This window comes from Pelecanus crispus, chromosome 1 (genome assembly GCF_030463565.1).
Source record: "Pelecanus crispus isolate bPelCri1 chromosome 1, bPelCri1.pri, whole genome shotgun sequence".
NCBI classification, from domain to species: domain Eukaryota; kingdom Metazoa; phylum Chordata; class Aves; order Pelecaniformes; family Pelecanidae; genus Pelecanus; species Pelecanus crispus.
The window spans coordinates 1,011,622-1,037,214 of record NC_134643.1 but is presented as its reverse complement, the minus strand read 5'-3'; the positions used below and the strand labels follow the sequence as shown (position 1 = coordinate 1,037,214).

The following is a 25,593-nucleotide window of genomic DNA, read 5'->3' as shown; positions in this document are numbered from 1 at the left end:
CCCGCGTGCCCACCCAAGGGCCACTCTGCAAAATCCCACTCAGCAAGGCTGACGCAGGCTGTAAAAATCAGATTCTCCAACATGTTTTATCGGCAAGTGGGCTGACCACATTAGATATCTCATTGCCCGAGGCAGAGCTCCAGCTGTCTTGTATGTTATTAGAGCACACAAACCTGAATTTTCAAGCAGAATAAATTACATTTGGAGGCCAGCTCCTCTCTGTGGAGCTCCAGTAGCTGCTCCCATTCCCACAGCACCCAGCCGTGATCTCTGGAGAGCTCTGTTCCTTGCAGATGCACCAGCCCCTTCTTCTCTGTCTCTGCCTTGGGGAAAAAACAACAGCCTTCCACGTCCAGCAATTCATCCTCCCACTCCCATCACAGCCGAAGCTCTTGCCGGCATGAGTCAGGCTGCTGAACAGGCAGTGACAATTTTTTTGCATCATTTGTACGTGAGGGACTAGCATCTCTCTGATTATCATCAGGAGCTGTCCTGAAAACAGCTCCCCCCTACAAGGCTGGTCCTGCTTCTTCCAGGCAGGATGACGGCATGGAAATTTTGAGAGCCCAAGCGCTAGACAAGGATGGATGTGTACGTATGGGCAATACGTGTTTTGCACAGCCTATCACATGCTGCTGGAAGCCTGGCTGTCACTTTCTGACCTACGAACAGCCGCAGAGGGCACAGTTTCTCATTTACAGCCCCCTAACCCAGCTCCTCAAAGCAGGACTAGACAGAGAACAGTGCACACGGTTCCCCGTTCCTGCTACAGTTCTGACCCACGTGCTCACGTGCTCAAGATCACGCTCAGTTGTGAGCAAGGTCCAGATCAGGTCATGCTGGCTGGATCAGGGAAGAAGTTTCCTTTCCAAATGCGACTGCGGCTGCCCACAGCTCGGAGCAGGGTGGGAGGGCCCTTCCTTCTCCAACAGAGTCCCTTCGCCGTGCTCAGTGGTGGTGCAGCACGGCCTGGAGATCCTCCGGCAAGGAGCCAATGATGGTCTCGATATACAGGCCCACCCGCTGCAGAGTTTCCTCCTTCACAGGGAGGTGTTGGCACCTGGCTCTTACCTACAGCGAGAGAGAGGAGAGAAACAGAGGAATTTTCTAATAGCTTCAAAGTTCCTCTTTCCTCCTTGCGATCGACCGAGCAAACTTCATGTTCTTTAGTTCAGGGTACGAGACAAAAGACAGGAAGCTGTCACCTGGGTCTCAGGGAGGTGAAAAGTCTCAGAACTTTGAACCCTTTTCTACACAAACACTGAAGTTTCATCACTGTCCCTTTTGCCAGCTCTCCAAATTGGCAACTAGTCTGGAGAAGAGGAGGCTGAGGGGAGACCTCATTGCTCTCTACAACTACCTGACAGGAGGGGGTAGTGAGGTGGGTGTTGGGCTCTTCTCCCAAGGAACAGCGATAGGACGAGAGGAAATGGGCTGAAGCTGCGCCAGGGGAGGTTTAGATTGGATATTAGGAAAAATTTCTTCAGGGAAAGGGTAGTCAAGCACTGGAACAGGCTGCCCAGAGAGGTGGTGGAGTCCCCATCCCTGGAAGTGTTCAAAAAATGGGCAGAGGTGGCACTTGGGGACATGGTTTAGTCTAGTCTACCCTTGATTGGTTTAGTGTGGACTTGGTAGTGTAGGTTAATGGTTGGACCGGATGATCTTAAAGGTCTTTTCCAACCTAAACGATTCTATGATTCTATGAAATCAGGGAGTGAGAACAAAGTTTTCTAAGCAACAAGTGTGAGCCATGTCCCTGGTCTCTTCCTGCCACAGAGATACAGACAGAAACGATTCTATGATAAGAAGGGAGGAAAACTTACCAGCTTCTCACGAAGTTTTAGCACCAGGTCTACAATCTCCACCTCAGACTTGTCCTTCATCCAGGCCACAATGTTCTAAAGAGAAAGAACAGCTTTCTTCAGGGACATTTCTTCTTTACAGAAGCTTTTCTCAAAGAGATACCCCTAAGCAAAGCCTGAAATAAAAGCGAGGAGGAGGTTTCTCATCCTCTTTCACAACTCCACTCACAGCACTTAAGCCTAAATGAGCAAGACAGAGCTCTCCCCAATTTTCTGACCATGACAGCATCAAGCTCTTGCCTGTAAGAGAAAAATCAAGGAAAGAAGCGGTAATATGCAGGCAGCGCAGGGCTCCCCTCCTCCAGTCAGCACTGTGAATCTTGTGCTGTGCTCAGAATTTAAATCTATTTGCCTGAGTCAGTCCTGTTAAAAAAGGAGACAGCTTTGGTATTCCCCACACCATGCTCGAGGACCTGCACTGCTGAGCAGTGAAGCAAGCGCTGCAGCTGCAGATGCACCTGGGTAGGATGCCAGAGCTCCTGGGACTACCCCAGTAGCTGCTCAGTTCAAGAAATTGTACCAGCAGTCACTACTCAAAATCCTACCTATTTTCATTAGGCATTAAGGAAGCCAGCAACAGATGACGCTTCCAGTCTGGCACTCTTGGCTTGGGAAGGGCCTGATGAATGAAAAACAGTTGACAGAAGCAGCCAGAGCAGGACCTGCGCTGGCTAACAAAGTCAGGGAGCTGAGCTGCTCATGTTCTTGTCCCCCACATGTGCTGCTATTCCTGTGCACCGACAGATGCAGGGTAGAGCTGTGATTCCCAAGGGCACAAAGCACTGTCCCCCATCCATCAGTGCAGAACCGAGCGGTGCCAACGCGTGTCCAAGGTAGCAGTGCCCTCATCTCCCAGGTTTCAGGCCCGAGAAGTCTGGTGTTGGTTTTAATACCTGCAGCTGGAACATACCGCGTCACAGATTGCCTCCAAATGAAGGGCCTCCAGCTTCTGGGTCATCTCCTTGTGCCTCTGACGGTACCAGCCATCGAAGTTGGGAGACTTGAAGAAACGCCTGCAGAAAGAGAGGTGACATTGAGAAGGGGCAGAGGGGGATCCGGAGAAGCACGCTGGCTCCATTGCACACAGATTCCCCTTCCTCCTGCAGCAGACACAGATGTGAGAGGAAAAGACTTTCTGATGCACAGTGTCATTAGGGACGGTAACCGATTACGAGCTAATATGCTCTTTTCGCATCTTGTCTACTCCAGAGACTTCTGTCAGGCATCAACGTGATACAGCTGAGCAGCTTTAGCAGCTTGTCACCCACGAGAGGGGCAATCCTGCCAGTCTCACACCGTCCTCTGCCTCAGCTCAAGCCTCAGCCAATGCAAGAAGCGGTGCTCTCTGCCCTTCCGTAGCCTTATTTTGGCCCACTTTTCCTTTAGAGTTACGATAGCTGGGATGGTTCAACATGGGAAGAAATTCACATTCCTCTGCGGTATCTTGCTTAATTCCCCTCCTTTCCTGGTATTTACAGCTTTCAACCATTTGCTAGCATGGACCTAAGTCCCATATAATTGGTGATTTACATCTTTCCTACATAAACAAGGTATCATCGAGGCTATGCCAAAGGATGCGTAACTTACACCTCTCCCGTGCAGTACAGTAATAAACCTCCGTTTTTACTGAGCTACACAGGAAAATGAACAGGGGGCAGCACGACACCTGTTTTTATCTCAGAGTGTTACAGAACTTTAGATCAAATTCAAAATGGGATTGAAAAGCCACTAACTGAAAGACACGAGTTGTGGCAGCAGAGAAAGAAAAAGATGAGAAAGTTTAAGATGCCATATAGAGCTGAGTAACAGCCACTTTAGCAGCACGTTCCTTGCAACTCTTTGATTAACAGTGGGGTATCTCAGATGCTGTATTTCAGCATTTTCCTCTAGTAAGAGCGGCCCACTTAGTATCTCTTCAAGCTACTTCCTCAGGCTACCTGCAGAGAGCTGATGTTTGTACCGTTTCTTTTTGCAACTTCAAGGAGTCTTGCTCTCGTGCGCTCTCCCCAGCACAGTGGAGTCCTAAACCCAGCCAACATCTCAAGATGCCACTGTGATACAGATAGACTTATTTTTTTAATTAAGGGTTTGACTTAGGAACACAAGAAATAGTATACGCACAAAGTCTCACACAGTTAAGAACCCTGGAACGTGTAAACTTCTGCAGGTACATCAGTTGCCTGCAAACCTCAACCAATTTACTGAAACAGCTTGTTGTTTGTTACTATTTTTCAAAATATTAGATATCCAAAATTAAATCTACCACACCTGCAGCATAAGAGTGGAACTGCTTGTTTTCTGCTAAATACATTAAAGCACAAAATGGTACATACTTTATCACAGCAACACAACAAAACAAAATCCATGATTATTGTCTCTGCTCACTCTCTGGAATTTTTTCCCCTTCTCCATATCCGTACATCTCCCATTTTCCTTCCCACTGGGTATCTGACTTCTGGATTTTTCCTACACATATTGTGATAAGTGTCTTCTCCATCCCCTTTATAGAATCATAGAATCGTTTAGGTTGGAAAAGACCTTTAAGATCATCCAGTCCAACCATTGACCTACACTACCAAGTCTACTCTAAGCCAACCAAGGGCAGACCAGACTGAACCATGTCCCCATGTGCCACCTCTGCCCGTTTTTTGAACCCCTCCAGGGATGGGGACTCCACCATCTCTCTGGGCAGCCTGTTCCAATTCTTGACCACCCTTTCCGTAAAGAAATTTTTCCTAATATCCAATCTAAACCTCCCCTGGCGCAGCTTCAGCCCATTCCCTCTCGTCCTATCGCTAACTACTTGGGAGAAGAGACCAACACCCACCTCACTACAGCCTCCTTTCAGGTAGTTGTAGAGAGCGATCAGGTCTCCCCTCAGCCTCCTCTTCTCCAGGCTGAACACCCCCAGCCCCCTCAGCCGCTCCCCACCAGCCCTGTGCTCCAGACCCTTCCCCAGCTCCGCTGCCCTTCCCTGGACACACTCCAGCACCCCAATGTCCTTCTTGTGCTGAGGGGCCCAAAACTGGGCACAGCATTCCAGGTGCGGCCTCACCAGCACTGAGTGCAGGGGCACAATCACCTCCCTGCTCCTGCTGGCCACACTATTCCTGACACAAGCCAGGATGCTGTTGGCCTTCTTGGCCACCTGGGCACACTGCTGGCTCATGTTCAGTATAACTAACTATCCTTTACGAAAACTATGGACGAACTCTCCTGCATGCTCTCTTAAATTCTACCCCGAAGAAACTACATCCTGTGTTCTAACAGCATTGCCATCATGCAGTAAAAATGAAACGGCCATTGTCCTGAATGCTGTGCAAACACATAAAACCACTACTGGATGAGGACCTACAAGTCTTTATACCCCATCTGCCCAGGAGCAGACACTTCAAAAAGAGAGATTCCCTGGAGGACAATAAATGACACAGCTGATGTCAGAGATGAGCCCACTTCTCCAGCAGCGAGGACTTAAACTAAGTTCCTGAAGGTGGAGAGTTGACAGCTAAACCCAACTGTATCTACCCATTTAAGAGACTACATAAAACACAGGATTGATTCTGCCCTGCATTTGCTCTTCTTGCCCATTATTGGTTGATCAATTCTTCATAGGCATGAGTTTTTCGGGTGAGCAGCCTTTGTCCTGAAACTCCCCTTTTGCTCCCAATTCTAATTCAAGATTTGATGTTCATTATAACTTGCACCAGCTGTTAGGAGGATAAGGTTAAGTAATTACCAAAATCTTACCTGTAGAGGCCTAACCAGTCACCCTTAAGTACACAGGTAAGTTGCGGACCAGCGTGCTCAAGGGTCTTCATGAAATCTTCCTGACGGAAAGGACGAATCTGTGGAGGATTCTGCACAACAGAAAGACCGTATTACATGGTACCCAAAAGAAACCGGGGAGAAAATGAGGTCTGTATTTACAATGGAAGAGGCTGCACAAGGTGGACTCAATAACTATGAGAACAAAAAATGCATGAACATCTTAACCAGCCTTGTTAGTAAAATTCTAATTAGACTCACAATAGCTGAGCTTACTGCAAAACAGGAAGCATCTGTCCCAATGTTTGTTTCAACATTGTTTTTTTTTTTTTTAAAGGAGTAATAACCTTCTTCCTTCAGTGAGGGAAGTTCACACAGTGTATCAGAGTATGTCATCAGCATATGGCATAACTATTCCTAATCCCTGTAGTCAAAGGAAAGCAGAAGCAATCGGAAAACTGAACATACCTTCCATGGAGTAATGGCCCTCTGCAGAGGCATCAGACTTGCAATGTAATGCTCCTAAGAAGAAATTAAAACAACAACAACAAAAAGTTAAAACAATCGAGGAGCCTCTTGCATGGTCACTGAGCGCGATGGTCTTCTCCAATGCACCACAGGCCCAATCAACAGCCTCCTACTCTGTTTTTTTTCTTCATAGTTGCATTTTACATGAGCTGAAGAGTTCCAGCTTGTTTCCCACCAGGGGCTAGGTCACAAAACTATGCTGCAAGAACCCTAAGCACGCCATGTGAGAAAAGGTCAGGGGGGAAGAAGTTGGCAGGAGGGACTAGAATCTGAGAAGATGCTCTGTCCTCCCATGTACCGCCTCCTAAGATGAGGTGGAAAAGAAAGTGGAGGAGCCAAACTTGGCCAGCTGGACGGTCACCAAAAAAGCACCAGCAGCTTTCTAGTGAGACTAGACAGGGAAGGCCTTGAAAGAAAGCACGTGCTAAAATGTGCCTTAGGGTGGTGATCACCACGTGGACAGGCCTCTTAAGCTCTGCAGCAAAGCTTCCCAGAGCCAGAAGGCAGGGTTTCACACTGGCATTGGGTTCGATTCCAGCGTTAGAGGGGAGGGGGAATGTTCTGGGCTCCTGGCCCTTCCCTATGCATCTGCTTTGACTACCTGCTAAAAAGAGCAAAGAGTTGGCATTAGAATCAAATAACATGGAACACCTATTCCTACATTGCAGGAAACAATGTTCTGGCTTTACACACAGTGTGCTGAATATCCAACCTGCAGACTTTTATGCTAATTACTGAAATTTGTGTTCAAGAGACATTTAGTTCCCTTCCATGGAGTAAAACATCTCTATAATAGAGTGCCACATCCTGAATCTATTACAGATGCTCAGCTACGGGTGAATAAAAGAGGGCAAGTGCAAACTTGTCACTCAAGCATCTCCCGTCCACCTCCCCTCACCTTTACACCACTCTGACAAGTCTCTGCTCAACTCACCAGGGGAATGATGAAACTCTGGGTGAGCTCGAGGAGGTGACGCCTCAAAAGGGCACTTTGGACTTCAGACGGGCGTTTCCGCTGAATCCCCTGCAAGCACAAGCAGCGCATTCACAAAGGTGCTGTTCTCTGTTATGCAGACGCACGCAGAATTTGCAAACGTCACAGCTATAAGCAACCGGTCCAGAGCAGTCTGGAAAATTGTACCGCCCAAAATACATATTCCACTCTCTAGTTAAACATATCACTCACATTTCACTGCATAGCATCTGGTTTTTTCACTCTTTTTTTGATAACAATTGTTCTCGCTTAGGTTATCATTAACACCAGCATTTAATCCATAATATTAAGTGAGAAATTTTAAAACTGGCATGATAAACATGTCCAAGCATACTTGACTAAATCATTACACACTGTAAAAAGTCTGTTCCTTTTGGAGAGTTTCGTCTGTCTGAACCAAGCTGTTAGCACAGCTTTCCCATAATGACATACAGGATGTAGGATAGAGTGGAAACTGCTTACCTTTAGTAATCTTTTTATCAGGGTTTTGTCTTTGTGAAGAAATGTTTTATAAGAAGTATAGATTCCTAGATTGACCAAACAAAACAAAACAACAAAAAAAAAACCAAACCAGAAAAAAACAGAAGTTAAAAACAAAACTTTGCCCACGCACCTAGAGGAGGCTCTAGATTATGTATTATTATATGGTGCAGGGATAACAGAACTGAAATTCCTAGCACAAACCCTGGCAGCTCTGTGTGTATGTATAATTACAAAAATTATTAAAAAATAATTACAAAAATTACAAAATTGCTAATGCAGCCAGTACTCACAGCAGGATTAAAGGACACTGAACTACCTCAAGGACCTTCTTATGCTAAGCTTATGGTGAGATAACTTACTGGAGTCAGCTTATGGCTAGGCCCGAGCTGAACAGTTAGTTAAGTGACAGATAGCTGCAGCTGGGTAAGCAAGTTCCTTTGACTTCCATCGCATCGGAAAAGCAGACATGAGATATAAAATAAAATCAAGAAAATTAGAAGTTCTCCCAACACTAAAGTAATTTCTTCAATTGGCTTTTTCAATCTCAGAACAAAGATGTACAGTTTTTCTCTATTAGGTGGGGATGCCACTAAAGAGAACTGTGTAGCACATCGAGTAGGAGAAGATGACAACACCAAAATGTCCGTTTGTTGAGATACAAAGAATAACGTATGCAATGTTCACATGCCTGCAAAGCCTGCAAAATCCCCCGCGTGCAAGGGTAAATAAGATTAAATGATGTCTGACAAAAGGACTTACCTGGTTTTGTGTCTAGAGTTTTTAGTTTAGCTAGCTTCTTCACCTTAACTTGCTTGGGCAGGTCTCCTGTGGAAAGACATCAAATGACTATTCAGGCTCTGAATCTACCCTCACAGCCACAGCACGCACGTGAGAGACTTTGCACTCGAGAACATCCAGTCCTACCCTCGTACATCTTAAATCATATTTTCCTTTAACTCCATCCTCACATAAGCCTTCTACATCTGCTAACTTCCCTGCTAACATTTTGGAACAGGAACGTGTTACGGAGGCATTGCGAAAAACCCCACTCCTCAACCTAGAGGTTTTCTTGGCTTCATAGATAATAATCAGTCTCTCCCTCCACCTCTCTGTTCTTCTCTACGCAATTTTCTCTTTCCTGCCCAGGAAGGACTTCTCCTTTTCTTAATGCTTAAAAAAAACCCCACAGGGACTTATCCTCTCAACAATTTGTCTTCACCATTGTATGCACTCATCCTGCACATCAACTGGGTCAGAGTCTAGACTTCCCTTTGGTTTCTCAGCTCTCACAGGAATGAAGATGTGTAAAATGATGGCTAGCACTGCAACTGTCAGCTCACTACTAGCCTCCAACAAGGTCTACCAGCACAACAGGACTTTGGTTCCACTCTTACCTGACATTCTGAGCTCCCCAACCCGAAGAATGTGCGGCCAGTGCTGGAGAGTTTTGATGAAGAAAGGGTTTGTGACTCCCACAATGATGTTTGGCCTAGAAAGAAGGGGGGGAAAAAAAAAAAAAGCAGAACAATGTTCACCTCAGGGTTTCCTTCACACAGACAGTGGCAAGTGGGTAGCAAGGGTCTACTGGCTACTTACGGAGCTTGCGTCCTGGTGGTATACTCTTTAAATTCACTGTCGTGGATAGTAAAATAGGGGCGGTAGTCACAACAGTACCTCAGAGGAGCAAGGCAGCTGTAACAATAGACAGAATAGTTGCCATACAAACTTCACAGAGGAGGAATGTGTGTTTACATCAGGTTTATGTCCTAAAGCAGTGTTTTGTCCTGCCAGAGGTAACACTTTGGAGGACTTCCAGGCTTTTTTTTTTTTCCGCTAAAGCAGAGTTCAAAGCTGGGGAGACAAAGTTCCTCAGGGCTGTGAACCATCAGGGCTCCCAACATGGGAGATTCACTTTTACTCTCCCCTACCATTGGTGGAATATAAGCAAGACTCTCTTGCTATGCTATTTGTCTTACATGCTTTCATAGGCAAACTAAATCTAAAACAATTGACTTGGCATAAGAGTGGATTTGAAAAACTGCCAGAATTTATGATTATAGTTACCTGTATCTCAGAATCTGAAGGCATTACCTGGTAAGTGTCAGAACCATTTCTGAAGAAACCGTAGGGGATGGTGCCATTACAACAATTGGCTCTCCTAGTAACATCAGCTCCCATAACATCTGGATATGAATTAGCACTGGCTGGAAACACCTGTTAGTGAAAGGAAGAATGAGGTTAGAAATGCAGTTCAGAAAAGACCAGAAACAGTTATGGCATGTAAGCCTATCCAGATGTGCTTCTATCTGGGAATTTGAAATCTAGGACCGATTTTTAGTATCCCACAACAGAATGCCATGTGTCTTTACACATGCTGTTGCTCAACCATTTTATTCATGTTTAAAGGAAACGCTTTAAGCAATCTAGAGCGACCTGCTGATCGTATTGCTCTCAGTACGTCTTTTCATCTAAGCAAAGCAAAATGCATGTGGATTACGGCAGATGTACGTCTATTAGAATAGCACCTATAATGCTGGAAAGTTTGGTTCAGACACACAATGTGTACGCTTCAGAGCTTAAGCTGATCACCAGCTGAGGTCAAGAAGAAACCCTCCTCTAACCAGGATACGGGGGGTTGTGGTAAGGGCAGTGCGCACAGGTTTAAACACCGCACAAGCTCTGCAAGCCTGGTATTCTAAATGACACTCTGCAAAGCAGTAATTTTTGATTCCTCATTTGACACCTTCATTATACTTATGATTTCTAGGATACTCTGAGCAGGGAGAGGGGAAAGCAGCTGGAGAGAACAGGGTTACAGGGATGGTGGCTCTCACCTGAAAAGATCCAGTTCATGAATACTGGGGAGGACCAGTGGGGCTGGTAACAGATTCTAAATGAGGAAGGAAAAAAACCCAAAGAAACCCAAAACTGTTAGTAAATGGAAGCATCCTGACTGAAATGCCATCTAAACTGGCCACATCAATCATAAAGTAGCCCCCTCTACAATAAGCATAAAAAGAAGAGAACAAGGTTAACACTTAGAGATACGAGCCAGGAACAGATCTGGGTTAAGCATTCAAGGTCCAAATGAATTTCCTTTGCTAGAAGATAGCCAAGAATCCCTTCTTTTCAAGATGTGAAAGACTTCCTGTGTCTGCTCCTTTATTTTCTAGAGTTTCCTCTGGTGCAAGGCAGAGCTTAAGATACAGATAGAGACATGAAGGGTTGGTAATATGGGTACCAGAAGTTGCGGAATATGACAACATTATTCAAAGCATAGAAAAAGAGGGGGAAATCAAATGAACAAGAATCAAAATTAAAGCTGAATAAAAGCAGTAAAGATGCTCAGACAGCAAATGCTGCAAAACAGCACAGAAGACTAAGGCAGGGTCTCGTGGAGACCTACCTATGCATGAATTCCCAGGAAAGGCAAGGTGAACAAAAACTGTGAGAACAATGCACATACATAACTTGAAGCACACAAATTCTGCGCAGAGAATCCTGTTTTGAAAGACACAAGGCATGACAGCATGCAGTCTGAACCAGATGGGTAGCTTAAACCACATTAATCCCAGGCCAAAGTGGCTTCAAATAGGATAAGGCTGAAAGAGTTCCAATTCTTCTCTACCCTCCTTCCTTAGTAGTCTAGATTCTGCTCATCACCGGCTTGTGTCATGCCACACTTCATCTCACCTCTTGATTGAACTGCTTCACTGGGCTTGATCCTGGCTTATCCACCCTTGATGGGATTCTCACCTAGATTACAAATAAGAACAGATTATCCAGGGAGATGGAATCAGTTAGCATGCACAGACACTTTGCTTTCCTCCCTAACGACCATCCATGCGAGAAAGCTTCCTCAATTATCAATTCTAATTGTACAGACGTTAGGAATAAATGGAAAGAATCTAGAGTAAACAGCAATTTTAACGTCCAGAAGAAAAGGGAATACACATTCCACTTCCCAGTTTGTGGTTTTTTGAGTACAGATCGCCAGCAACGAGTACCTGAATGACAACTCCCATCACTGGAAGGTTCAGAGTCTGTCCTGGCACAGGAGGCGGCCACTGATCAATCTCATTGCACACTGCAGGGACACAGGTACAGAAAAAAGTTTAACCTGAAGGTCAATACAGCTAATTCAGCAGGTCCCATGAGTTCTGCCAATTTAATTATCGCTCATTCCCAGTTCACGTGTCCCCCTGGCTAGCTGCAAACAAACACTACATCAAATAATTGTGCAAGTTTAGGTCAGACACCAGGCTTATGTCTGCGCCACTGTTTTCACTGCAGGCCCAGCAGCACTAGACTGGCGATAAATCATGATTAAGTTGCATAGTGCAATAAAGGCCCAGACAGAGATGTAGCATTAGCAGTTTTTTCCTCTCTCTGGGAACACACTGTATGCAAAACTGACAGCATCATCTATTAAGGCTGTCAGACAATTCCCATTAATGCATCCTTTACAGCTGTTTATAATTTTGACAAGCCAACCACTTGGATGAAAGTTTTTCCCTGTTGGAATTTGTTCCAGAATGAACTAATTTGGAAGATTTCAGCTGTCTTTCAGGAACCTCCTGATAAAACCTCTGAGAGATTTCAATATGCAAACTCTCCCTCCTCGATCCGACTGCTCACCTGCCTCCAGGCACGGCTCCAGCTTGTCAAAGTATTCCGGAGCAATCAGCTGCAGCAATGACTGGAACAAGTTCACGTATGGAAGGCGTGACACCAGCACCAAGGACTGAAAAAAGGTGCGTGCAGCAGTCAGAGACCCCCTGACGTGATCATTTCTAGCACTGCATATACTTATACTGCTTACTAGAGGGCTACATTTAAAACCCAACATCAAAACCATGAAAGAGCTCAAAAGCAGCACTTTTACTGGTGGAATTCTTGCTAGCTACGCTAGCTGCTGAACCCTCAGGCTTAGGGAGACCCTGGGTATCCACACAGGCAAGGAGTTTTTTGTTTGATGAATAAGCACAGCTGGCGGCTTCTACCAGGGAGCCACCGCAACTAAGAGGGCTGAGTTTGTGACCTAGCAAAGGATCATCTAGAGGAAAAACAAAAATAAATTGCCGATAGGTTCAAAGCTACCAAAACAACCACTTCAGACAGAGAAGAGCAAAGGAGCAGACCACTGAAACTGAAATTAGGTAGATAAACAAAATAAAGGAATTCTGGGGAAGAAGAAACAAGTAACTTGAAATAATGCTGATTTGTTTCCAGCAATGCCATTTTTTGTTGTTGTTTTGGCTTCCTTCTAATGCTTCTTTATGAAACATATCACTATTTTTTACAACTTTTCCAACTCGCCCACTGGGGTTTTCATTACCATGCTGATTATTCTCTTCCTCAAATCATTAATGAATACATTAATTAGGATCCGGTGAAAATTTCTGCACTCCTCATTTAAACACCTCCTTTCCAACCCAAAACTTTGTCATTTGAAACAAAAAACCCCATCCAAGCGTGACAATATACTTCACTGAGGAATTCAACGTGCTGACTACTTTTGTGAGTCTACCAAAGAGCAAGCACGTTAGCCTGGTATAAACACCTGGTCAGCAGGTCCCCATGTTGTCCAATTACTCTAATCCTCCAACTTTTTGAGTGATCAATCCACTGCTTTAGTGGAGATGAAGAAACCAATTTCTGTATTAGCATGTCTCTTTGAAAGAAACTTCATGTCACTGCCTCGAGGTGGAGGAGCGAAAGCACAGCAGGCCAAGCAGCTGCGGCCTCAGAATGGTGTCCCCACCTTCCAGCAAGTTACCAGGCTGACCATCTATGAAGCATTGCTCTTTGAAGAGCAGGTATTCAAAGTTCACTTGTTTGAGAGGATGGCACTTTATCTTTTGATGTGGAAAAACACTAGTGAAAGACTAATTCCACGGATCCATGGAGAAAAATGGATCTTTGGATCAAAGTAAAATATTTTCCTTCTCTAGAAGAAGTCTGAAATTTCACTCTCAGGCAGTGACCATGACTATCTGTCTGAATAATACAAAGCACTTTGCATATTTATGCTGAAATAAACATGCAGTTTGTATTTTTTCCAATGTCTGTGTCAAAGGAATTTATGATAAGAGACAAGGCTGGCGAGGTACCAGCAGTGTCACTGCTGCTAGTTAGAAGCAATCATCCCAGCAGGAAATCCATTCCCAGAAGGCTACTAGGAAGAAGAAAGATTAAAGCAATAACAAGAGTAGGGTTGAGGTATAACTAGCACAGACTGCAATAACGAAGTATATCCTCTCGCTATCTGTAACACTACAGAGTACATACTGAAGCAAATGTTCGAGTACTTCAGGATCTCATGATTCAGACAGCAGGTCACTGCTCATGTGATTAACGCACCATAGCAACAGCATCCAGGTTTGTTTGGAATTACGCTTTCCACATATTCCCGTTCTCCGTGACCTTTGCTGTTTCCTGCAGAAACACTGTGGGTGTCACGTAGGAAGTGGTGCTATTTTACAGCGATGGATAGGTGCCTTTTTACAGCTACGTACCAGTTGAGAGTAGCAAGCTATCTGGTTTCAGTACTCACCTTCTGAAAATAACCTCTCTTCATCGAGCTGTCCTTGACTTGCCTGAAGTACACATAACCAAAGTAATGAGCTGACTCCCGCTGCAGGAGAGACCGACAGTGCTGTTATTGAGAAACCGATTCCTGCCATTGCCAAACTCCCTCCAGCCACTGACCAAACAACACACCTCACTCCTGCTACGACACAGTTACAGCACTCCCTCCTATTTACCAGAGTTATCCATGCTCAGCTATCTGGGAGAGTTTACCAAATGGGAAGACAGAGAGGAGATACAAGCAACTAAATGCACAAAAAATTACAGCCTCCGGGTAGCCCCTGTCGCTAGTCCCTTTCTGCAGCACCTTCAGGGCCATCATCTAAAAGGTTAATGGAGGTTTCCACCAATACGACCAGCTGAGCCAACCCACTGAGCTCATCGTGGCACCCCAGTGCTGCCACTGATGTGCTCTGACTGCCAGTTTTCTTTGCCAGCTAGGAGATAATGTATTGTTGAGGAAGGAACACAGCATCTTCCAAGAGGAGGAGATGTCCTCTACCATACCCGTTTGCATTCCTCTTTAGTCAGGCAGTTAAGGCAGTACCAGTCAAACTTTGCTTGGGATGAAGCACAAAGCTGAATGAGGTTTCCTTCACGGCATCCATGAACACTAACAGATTTAACACAAATCCCCAGCAATCATTTCAAAGATGCTGTGCCTTCTAAGTTCCCACAGACATCAAAGAGGAAGGATAGTTATCAACGCTGAACACAAAGACCATCCTTAATATCATTTTTGAAGCCCCAAGGTTTAAGGCACCTTTCTCTTGTATAATAAAATATTATTTTTCCACAACAGAATCCAGTACTTTGGCAGTTTTACTTCCCTTACTTCTTTAAAGCTAGGTGAATCTACGAGGCAGGGTCCGATTGCTACAAAGCAGTAAAGATGCAAGCGAGCTGAAAAATTTCTAGACTGGAATTTAGGAAAAGAAATCCTCCTACTCCCTCTCAGACCAGCAATTCATTTCTGGATTGCGTATCACAAAAGCATATCACAAAGATTGCAGAAGTGTTAAAAAGGCACACGCACAGGAAGCATCATCTCAAAGGAGAAAGCAGAAGCGGACAAGCTGATCTGATGGCCATCTGCTCAATTAAAAGAAGCGACAGTGCTCAGCACATCCCTTCTCTGCATGAAATGGAAGGACAGTTCACCGATGGAAAATCCACAGCTAACAGACACTCCTGATATTAGTGCTTGGGTATGGTTAAACCAGCCCGCATATAGGAAGCTAAACTGTGGATTTGTGGCATGCCAATTATTCCGGATGTTTTCATATACACAGATCCTGCGATAAATGAAAAGAACTGTCATCCCTCAACAAGAGAGGTAAACATCTCATTTCCCACACACAAGGATATTCTTGTCTTGCCTTGTGGCAACGCACACAGGTGTGCGCTCTCTTGGATGTTTCCTGTGTGCCACCGTTTTTTCTTTTCACTGTAGCCAAACATGACCATTGCTCTAATCTGGGGTCCCCCAATTCAGTTCCATCTCTCAGAGTAGCTGGGATTCTCAACACAGCCCTCTATGAGTATTGACGTGGAAATAAGTCCCTGTGCTGAAAGCTTTCTCCTTTCCTGACTATTCCCATGGCCACAGGAAATGAGTATTTCATGTATAGAAAACAAATCAAAAGCATATGTGGCTTTTAACCCAGTAACACCTCTGTTTGCTTAGCAGGTATAAGTAGTGCAGTGAAATGCAACTGACCTGCAGCGTTAGGGGTGCTTCTCTATTGTACTCGCCATCGTCCTCGTAATGAGTGGTCCTCTGTCCCCCAGACTGACGAAGGCGGAAGCTAAATTGAGTATCCCCCAGGCCACCTGAGACAGAGAAGATCGCAAACGTTCGGGAAGAAGTCACAGTAAAGAGAAAGCTGGAAATTGCTTAAATCAGAAATGCTGACAAAAACAGGGATGCTGATTTACAGGGAACCCCAAAACTGAAAATGGAGAGTAACAGCATAAAGAAACCCCCAAAACCCAGTGCAAGCCAGGAGGAACATGTAGCTGAACACAAGAACTGATATCATTAAGCTAAACCTTGCCAGGCCATTGCCGAGAAACCCAAAGACGCTGGCAAGTATCACCTATCCTGAGTAGCTGCAGCCACCTCTTCTCATCCACCCTACTGAAAAACCTACAAACGGCCTTAATCCAAGACCACACAAACACTGATTTTAACACCAATCCCCTGCACAACAGTTCCAGCAAAGGACCTAGACAAGCACCACAGCCGGGCACCTCCCAGGTCACACTGTACTGCTCACCACCCCCCAGCATACTTTGTACAGCAGGAAAAAAAGAAGCATGAAGTCCTCAGGAGGTTTCATCAGTTGGAAGGGCAGAAGGACTAGGGCCGGGTACGGACAAAGAGGTCAGTTATGAGGAAAGAGTTAAACACTCTAAGCTCACTGAGCAAAAACCACGGCTAAACAGACTAAGGCGCTACAACGGGGCAAGAGGACATACGTCCTGCCCGCTGTTTGCAGATGCTATGCTCCGAAGAAGAGTAAAGACTGTTGCGTGTGTTATGAAGATATTACTATTAGTAAATAATTTACTTTAATAAAAGGGACATTTAGGCTGAGCATTCACTAAGCTCTGAGAAACTAGTGAAAGTACATAATAAAAAACATTTAAAACTAAACCGGGCAAAGCTGTAGAAAACTAACAGTCAGGAACAGGTACTGGGTTGAATTAACATGCTTATTTCTTATTGCCACCTTTCTGATTTATAAAGACAAGCTTTGGGAATAGTTCTGCTGTGAAAGCATCCTCTCCCCCCATCTATTTCTCTTCACCGAGCACTTCACTCACACGCACAGAAATGCTGACAGTCGACAGCTGCAAACCTCAGGGAACCCACCCTTCGTGACTTTTTTTATATTTTATTGGCACAGGTGGAGCATGAGCATGGAAGCTTATCAAGAAATTGTCCTGTCACCCACTAGATCGCAGACTCGATATCCAGAGAGCAATCAAAATGACAAGAAGCCTCTTTGTTCAGACCTAAGGGCTGGGTGCTCCTTGATGTCACAGTTCTAGAAGACACAGCCCATCAGTCTCTGCTGCATTAGAGGCAATGACTCAGTCTTTCCATCGTGAAGCCGTTTCTTTCATAACGGCCACGAACCATCCCGCAGGCTGCAGGCAAGGCCAACAGATGCTACCTACCTGAGTAGGAGTCTGGGAAGGACAAGTAGCAGATACTAGTTTTCTGCAACAAACAAAACCACACAGTAAGAAAACCTCCATCACCGCTGCTCAGTGTCTTTAAAACCAAGAAAAAAAGAAAAAAAAAAAAAAAAGTTATTACCTCTTTCTCTGTTAGCCTGAAGTCATAAGGATACACCAACTGCAAAAGAGACAAGAGTCAGTAAAGCCAATCACTCTGTTCCCCCATGACTTCTACAAAGATCTACAAGCATTGCTTCCATAGAGTAAGTGCCTTGTTTCTCCCTAACATACCCTACAAGCAGGTACATCTACCCCGTTAAAATCTGACTGTCAATAGCCCACTGCACTGAACTTGTCACAGATAGCTTATCACTTGTCACAAATAGCTTATATTTTACTTGGATTTTAACTTGAGAGTTGATAGCTCGGTGAGCAAACAGCCCCACCACCCAGTTGGTAACTGTACGGACTACTGATGTGCAAACATCTGTTTTCTCTAAAGCAGGCAGGAGAGGACTATTCCACGCTGCTTGAAATTACGTTATCACATACTTACTCTCCAAGCCTGGAAAGCATTAATATTCAATTTGGCATCTAAATACAAGTTTAAAAATTGCCCAAAATAATGTCCTATGTAGAAAGTTCGGGACTTTGCATATTTCTAGTTGTTGTTTGGAGGACAGTCACTTTTTATTTTGATTTTTTAAATGTTGCTAAAAAGTCAGTTACAACTCACTAAACCCACCAAATATTCTGAAGGAGCGAGGAAGGCTGGCATCATGAGCTGCTGAGAGGTAAAAGCAGACTTCACAGCAATGACATGAGGGGAAAGACTAAGAATGGCTTTAAAAACGAAGCTACGCGTAGACGCGACGAGGTATGGAAAGAAGAGCCACTGGAGGATGGCACAGAGAGCGTTAACAGCCGTGGCTGGGGAAACAACCTTTGCAGCAGCATTCTGCCAAGACACGGGCAGGGCAAGATTGCTGTCCTCAAGGGCAGAGGAAAGGATATAGCAATAATCAAGAGTGAGACAATGACAGTCTGGACAAAGGTTCTAGCTGTACGAAGATATTAGAAAACAATATATCCTACGTACACGAAACAATACAAAGTGTGGTGTTAGACACAGACTGGGGTATATATCCTAGCATGCAGGGTAACAGTGCTTATTTAACAGTCCTGAGCAACCGGTCAGCTTAAGATGCTGTTCACAGTGACCAAAAAGCAGAAAATGGGCAGCAGGAGAAGTTTGAGAGGACTTGGAGCTCTGGTTTAGCCTCCCTGATTTGAGCTGTTGTTAGAAAGACAAGCCAAGGGTTGTTTTGTAGAGAAAGAGGTGGGTCTGGCACAGGCTCGAAGATTCATGCTTTGTCAGCATACCGGTGACAGCTCAATTGTGTTACACCCAATTTATCACCGCGCATTTCAGATAAGAGAGATCCTCGAGAATTTTAAAGCATCTCGTTAAAGACTCCAGCTTTGCAGCTGAACTATGTAAATGCTGGTAACACCCTTTCTGCGTTTGCTGTAACCCAATAAAAGAGAACTCGGTGCCAGACTGCACAGGTCAGGGCTGAGGGCAGAACTGCAGGCGAGATCCACCAGCAAGATCCGCTGCAGAAACAGTCACAGCGAGAAATGACACAGCAACAGCAGTAATGAGTTTCACATGTCACTGGGCAGAGGATAGAAATCGAAGCACTCACAAATCTGTAGAAGTACAGTACACAGCCTTTACGGCACTTACTGATCGGGAAATGCAGAAGTTGCAGGTGGCTTTAACTAAGCGGATGAAAAAGAAACTAGCAGGGAATGACTTGAAAACTGGAGATCTGCTCATCAGACTTCTGCAGCTCCCGGGCAGTAACTCTGCTTCAGGTCAGCGTGCGAGTCATCTGGCACTCAAATCAGGAGCTCTCCTCAGCGCTTGACTCTTCTTACAAGCCTATAAATAGCGAGGGTGGCACCACGCCAGCGTGCTGGCAGGTCACCGAGCTAGCCCGCTTCGCTCCAACAATCCCCCACCGATTCCTTGGCAAGGTCAGCTCATCAGCTTCGGAGAGCGAGCCAAATTAACAATTAAAAATTACGCTGATTAGCCTTCGGTTAAAGCTTCTCTGAGAGACGAAAGCTACAAGAATACAGGAGCAAAATGATCACGTAGGAGCCGCAGCGATGAGGCAGCTCGTTAAGGCACGACGAGAGAACGAAGGCTTTTTAGACATCGAAGCGCGAAGGGCTGCATTACAACTACGCCACGGGAGGAGACACACTTCTCCGCTCGCTGTATTTTTGCATTAGGCGACTGAATAAATTCTTGTGGTTATGACTAATTTAATGATCATACAAACATTTATTTTGTTAATTCCCATGTAATAATGGATAGACCAGGAAGAGAGACCTGGACATCTGACACTGATTCATCAACAAGCTCAGGAATCTCACAGCATCGTGCTTTCTGCAGTGCCCGCTGATGATTTAAACTTAAGTTCAAGAGTCAAGCAGACTTCTGATTCTCCTGCTGCCTTTTCTGGGGGCTGTTTCTGCAAGTAAATCAGACCAGAGGTGGATACTGATGGCTCCTAGCTGCTTTGTGGGTCCAAGTTTAAAGATATGCTACGCCTGTGTTTCACTTGGAGACATGCGCTCAGCATTTTGGAGGAGGGGGAGAAGGAAAAAAAAAAAAGAAAAAAAAAATCAGGCTCAAATGCGTCTGACTGATGACAGAAGCACTGACAAACCCAAAAATTCAGACACCATGTTTTTGAAAAATAGGCCTTATCTTCTGCATCTTTGCTTCCCCTTTGGTTTAACATTCTGACACGTACTTCTGCCGTTGAGAAGTACAAACTTTGAGAAGTTTTTGGGGGGGAGAAATCACTAAATATTTACAAGATTAAAAACCCCATCTAAAATAGTAAGAATCCTAGTGACTAAAACTTCTCAAAAGCAAAAAGGCAGTAAACAAAAAGGAAATTTTATTTGTAAAAGTCCCTGGATATCTCAGAAGTAGCCCAAAAGGGCTTAAATTATGTCCTAACTCGTGATGTAGCTCTCTCTCCCATCAATACTGACTTAACAAGCATGGAGGTGACACATGTTGTTGAAAACAGATCCTTGCACTAAAGCTTTGCTGTTGATATCGGTACGGGTGCCAAGCACTCTGCTGCTGCCATAGCAACACGGAGAACATCCCAGAAAATGACTTCTGGTGACTCTGAAGTAACCCAGCTTCACAAAGTGCCTGTGTTTGGAAAAGCTCGAGGAGGGAGGAGCCAGCGCCGTTGTGAAAGGGGATATTTCAGAACCACGGGGATGAATTTTCAGCGTTTCTATGACAGCGGCACCGGAGAAGGCAGAGCCCTTGCGGAGTCGGGCGGCAAGCGGCTGGCGGGGAGGGCTGCTCCGGCGGGATGCAGACTGCTAGCCGGAGAGGATCGTCTCAGAAACGTGCAGTATTTTTGCTGTCTGTAGTGGCCTATCTGAAGAAATGTAAACGGGTGGATGAGTCAGAAACAGTAATCACACCTAATTCCTGCATTAACCTATGTTTTCCTTTGTAACACCTTTTCTACTGTACATTTAAACAGCAGCAGAGGGGGACTCACTGAATTTCAGGCCGATGGTATATCTCCACTGCGAGACAACTGCACAGAACACAAGTCACGCAATATTCAGGAACCTGAGCAGACCCTAAACAAGCTCTTGGCTGCGAAGCTGTACCCACAGAGCCGACCCCATTCCAGGGGTAATTTCACCTTTCCACTCAGTGTGGCTGAAGGACAGACAACACACACTAAGCAGGCTTCAATAACGTGGCTTCCATGTAGATCTGGGCAGAAAGGGATGAAAAGAGATGTTTTATTTGGAAAGAGTCCAATACTCGGGGAAAAAGTAATCTTCAGGAAAGGATTACAAGGTTTCAGCACAGAAACCCCGAGTGAGCCAGGCCCGCTCCTACAGCAGAACTGCAGGGGACATCCTAAGGTTGGACGAGGGATGCCTGCGTCTTCACATGCCGATTTACAGGGATGATGGAAAAGTATGGTGCAACCTCCAGAACGGGAGGTTTCCCTTCCTCCTGACTCACTTTGCTGTGAGCATGTGAGGTAGAGCAAGTTACTCCGAGTATTTGTAGCCTGTCACTTTGTGTAATCCCTGGGTGCGTGAACAGCCCCTGTGCATAAATCATTCTTTAGAGGGATATATGTACATCCACAAAACCACAGAGAGCTCTGTCAAGATCTAATCTCAGTCAGCTACACTGATCTGGTAATGTCTATGGCAAACTTCCCGCGCAAACTCAGCCAGGACTGAAGTCCCACAGGGCTGGGTGCCACAGATGCATTTTTTTTAACCCAGAAACTCGCAGTTGAGAGCCCAAATCATAAACCTCCCTCTTCTCGGCTGCAGAAGTCAGCCTACTTGGAGACGAGCCGCAGGATCTGGACCCAATCTAAAACAGCCAAGGCAACAGATGGAAATAGGGAATAAGCAGGAAGATAATGTCACCATTTGACTCCTGGCAATAGTTTTTCAAAATTTTGAAATAATTTTACTTGAGATTCGCCTGTAAGACAGTAGCAGCTTGAGCTTTTTTATTTTCCCAACCCCATCAAGAACGGAACACGGGATCTTTATCACACAGCTTCTCCTCTGCCTGGCTTCCTTTCTGGGTGTCTTACCTAATGCAGACCCCTGTTCCTTGCCCAAACCCTTTGCTCAGAGACAGAAATCCACAACGGACAAGCCAAAGGAAAAGTGACAGTGGGGTTGTGTCATCACTCAGTCCAGATGCTGAGATGTTCCCAGTCTTCTTGGTCATTTATGCCACACGAGAAGCATTTTTCCCATCAATATTTACATAGGCAAAGGAGGAAAAGGGAGGAAAGGAAGAAGAAGAAGAAAAAAATACCTTTCCAAGGATTAACAAACCATATTACTGCATACCCTGATCACAAAGTCCCCTCCTTATAATGCTAGATAGGTAATAAAAGCAGTAAGAAAGCTCCTTTGTAGTTACATATTAAAACACACCTATGAAGCATCAAATTGTAAATGCTAATTATTATCCCCGTATTCATATCCTTTCCAGGGTATTGTTTTGCAGGAAAGAACATAGAACATGCGAAACTCAGGTCTACGGCAGATTTTTAAAATTTATTTTCAGGCTTCATGGAAAGAAACATAGTCAAGTATTTAAGAAAACAGTGCAACAACAGGCTAACTTGATCTCTGCCACTTCCCATTCCCTTCAGAAGCCTCAGCGTGACTTCAAAAAGGGAAAGTCACAATCCTCTGAAAAACAACGTTAACCTCCTTACACAAAGGCACAGTGAGGAGTACTTCCCACAACTGCACAACATATATCAAGCAATTTGAGGCAATGCCTTAGGTTCAACATAACCCAGAGATATCTGGTCCCCTTACGTTGTATTTCCTTAGAACACCGACCAGCTCTTGCCTTCAGTCACGTTACAAGCCTCAGCCATCTAACTCCCTCCAAATCCTTCTTCAGAGGCAAGCAGCGCAATCTTCCAGGGAATAGGGAAAAACCATTCCAACCCCTTCACTCCCAATTCATCCTCTCTGACTCCCCAGTGACCCCCACAGGCATATCAGACCTCCTGGGAAGCCTCTGACACCGCAGGTCCTCAGCCCCCCGCTCCGCTGTGCCCCGTTATGTCCCCGTCGCTCCCCCACTTCCCACCCAGCCCGCGGCTCCTTCCCTATCGCTGCGACACCCACCTCAGCCCCTCCTTAGTGCCCGCTGACCCCACACATCAGAGCTGTATTTCCAACCAAGATTCACCCCTGCGCCTGCTCCCAGGCCTTCCTGCCCGCGTGGGCTGTTTTCCACAGCCCTTCCTCCGCAGCCTTCTCCCCACCGCCCTCCTCCCTTCATAGCCGGCTCCCCCTCCTCGGCAGTCCTGCAGCCCACTGCCCACCCCAGGCACCCCCTGCCCCTGCACACACCCCGGGCTGCCCTGGCTCCTCTCGGCCCTGCCCTCCGGCCCCCAGCCCCCTGCCCACCCCTGCCCCAGCCTTATCCCGGGGGACAGCCCCACTGCCCCCAGTCCGCACCCCCCGCCTCACCCACCCCTCAGAATTAGGGTCTCTGGCCCCAATTCCACCCTGCCTTCCCCCGGCCCTGCCCCTACCCCCACCACCCCTTTGCCTGCTCCCTCTCCCCTGCCTCCCCATCCCACCCCGCCTGCTCCCGGCCTCCATCCACCCCAGCTCTGCCCCGGCCCCCTCATCCCCCCAGCTATGCTCTGCCTCCACCCTGCCCTGGCCCAGCCCCTCACTCGCCCCCAGGCCCTGCCCAGGCCTGGACCCCTCAAACCCCCGGGCCCCTCAAACACCCCCGGCCCTGCCCAGGCCTGGACCCCTCAAACCCCCGGGCCCCTCAAACACCCCCGGCCCTGCCCGGGCCCAGACCCCTCAAACCCCCCAGCCCTGCCCTGGCCCAGCCCCTCACTTGCCCCCCGGCCCTGCCCGAGCCCAGACCCCTCACACACCCCGGCCCTGCCCGGGCCCGGACCCTCACTCGCCCCCCGGCCCAGCCCGGGCCCGGACCCCCCCACCCCCGGCCCTACCCAGGCCCAGACCCCTCCACACACCCGGCCCTGCCTGGGCCCAGACCCTCACTCGCCCCGCGGCCCTGCCCGGGCCCGGAACCCTCACACCCGGCCCCCTCGGACACCCCCGGCCCTGCCCGGGTCCCTCAGACACCCCCGGCCCTGCCTGGGCCCAGACCCTCACTCGCCCCCCGGCCCTGCCCGGGCCCGGAACCCTCACACCCGGCCCCCTCAGACACCCCCGGCCCTGCCCGGGCCCGGCCCCTCACTCGCCCTCCGGCCCTGCCCGCACCTCCATGGCCTGGCCCAGCTCCAGGTCGAAGGTGACCACGCAGACACAGTCAAGCCAGGCGGAGAAGCGGGCCCAGGGCAGCGGGGAGGCGGCGGCGGGGGGCCGGCGGGGCCGGGGCTCAGCCCGGCACAGCGCGTCCATGGCAGCGCCCGCTCCGCCCGGCCCGGCCCGGCCCCGCCGCCGCCACCGCCGCCCCCCGGCCCCGCCCCGCCGCGCCGCGCCCCCCGGCGGCCCGGAGGTCCCGCGCCCCCCCGCCCCCCCCCCCCCCCCGCCCCCCCCCCCCGCCCCCAACCATCGAGACGGCTCCGGCCGCGCAGAGCGGCTCGCGGGCGGCTGTCATGGCGGCGCGGCTGTCATGGCGGGGCGGGCGGCCTCAGCCTCGCGGGGCCCGGCGGCGGCCGAAACTCGGCGGGACGCGGCCGCCGCTAGACCCGCCTCACCCTGTCCCGCTCCCGCGCCCCGCCGGGGGCTGCTGCTCCTTCCCGGAGCTTCCCCCCTCCGCCCGCTGCTCGCCCCGGGGCCTGGCTGGGCCTGCTCCGCCGGGGCGGCTGCCCAGGCCCCGCGGCCGAGCCCGGCCCGTGGGCTCACGCAGGCTGGGAACGGTGCCGGTGCCGGTGCCGGTGCCGGGGAGGGCGGCCCGAGCGTGCCGAGCCCCGCATGGCCGCGGAGGCCGCGGGGGTTCCAGCAGAGCCGGGCCTGGCGCGGGGTGGACGTTAGCCAAAGTGAATGGCACAGGGTAAATTGGAACCTTAACGTCCTCATTTTTGTTAGCTTTAAGGCATGTGAGCTCTGTGGCATGAGCTGCTTCCTTACATTTATTCAGGGCTTGGGGTGGCAGGACAGCGGCATGTAGGAACTGCTAAAATATGAGTGATAAATAACAGTTTCATGGCAGATTTCCTGAGACGCTGGCTAAAACCCCTTCACTTTCTCTTTTTTTTCTTACTTCTTGCTAGGCTACTGTTCAGCCAGTTTCAGTCATGGAGCAGGAAAGTGCTAGGGCTGCTGTAGACAGAAAGCCTAAGAAGGAGAGCGAGCCTGCGGCAGCACTGGCTCAGGCAGGCTGATGCTGCCTTACCCTCTGAGCGTCCCGCCTGCGCCCCGTGCCTCCTAGAGAAGTTCATCTGCCCGGTTACGTGATGGAGAAGCTGGTTTTCACTCACGCGAGCAGTAACCTCACTCCTAACATTAGCCGTGTGAGCTTGGCACTGAAGCCCCTTTATTGGGCTAAATGAAAGTTTTGTTGTCCAATTTTGTGGGGAGAGGTGCGCACGTTTCTGTGTGCTTCCTTGATAAACTGCATCG

At 47.7% G+C, this 25,593-nt stretch overlaps 1 protein-coding gene across 1 annotated transcript; it reads right to left on the bottom strand.

The window, feature by feature from the left end:
- Window positions 1-887: 887 nt before the first annotated feature.
- On the bottom strand, window positions 888-24,429 carry DENND6B (DENN domain containing 6B). The gene is made up of 20 exons (XM_075728220.1): window positions 24,289-24,429; window positions 17,552-17,590; window positions 17,410-17,452; window positions 15,944-16,056; window positions 14,189-14,269; window positions 12,271-12,376; window positions 11,640-11,719; window positions 11,326-11,388; window positions 10,467-10,522; window positions 9,724-9,846; window positions 9,229-9,324; window positions 9,027-9,121; window positions 8,392-8,457; window positions 7,612-7,676; window positions 7,090-7,179; window positions 6,096-6,149; window positions 5,610-5,719; window positions 2,773-2,875; window positions 1,824-1,898; window positions 888-1,071 (listed from the first exon to the last, which is right to left on the bottom strand). The coding sequence occupies exons 1-20, from the start codon at window positions 24,427-24,429 to the stop codon at window positions 949-951; spliced, it is 1,722 nt and encodes a 573-aa protein (XP_075584335.1). The 3' UTR covers window positions 888-948.
- Window positions 24,430-25,593: the final 1,164 nt, after the last annotated feature.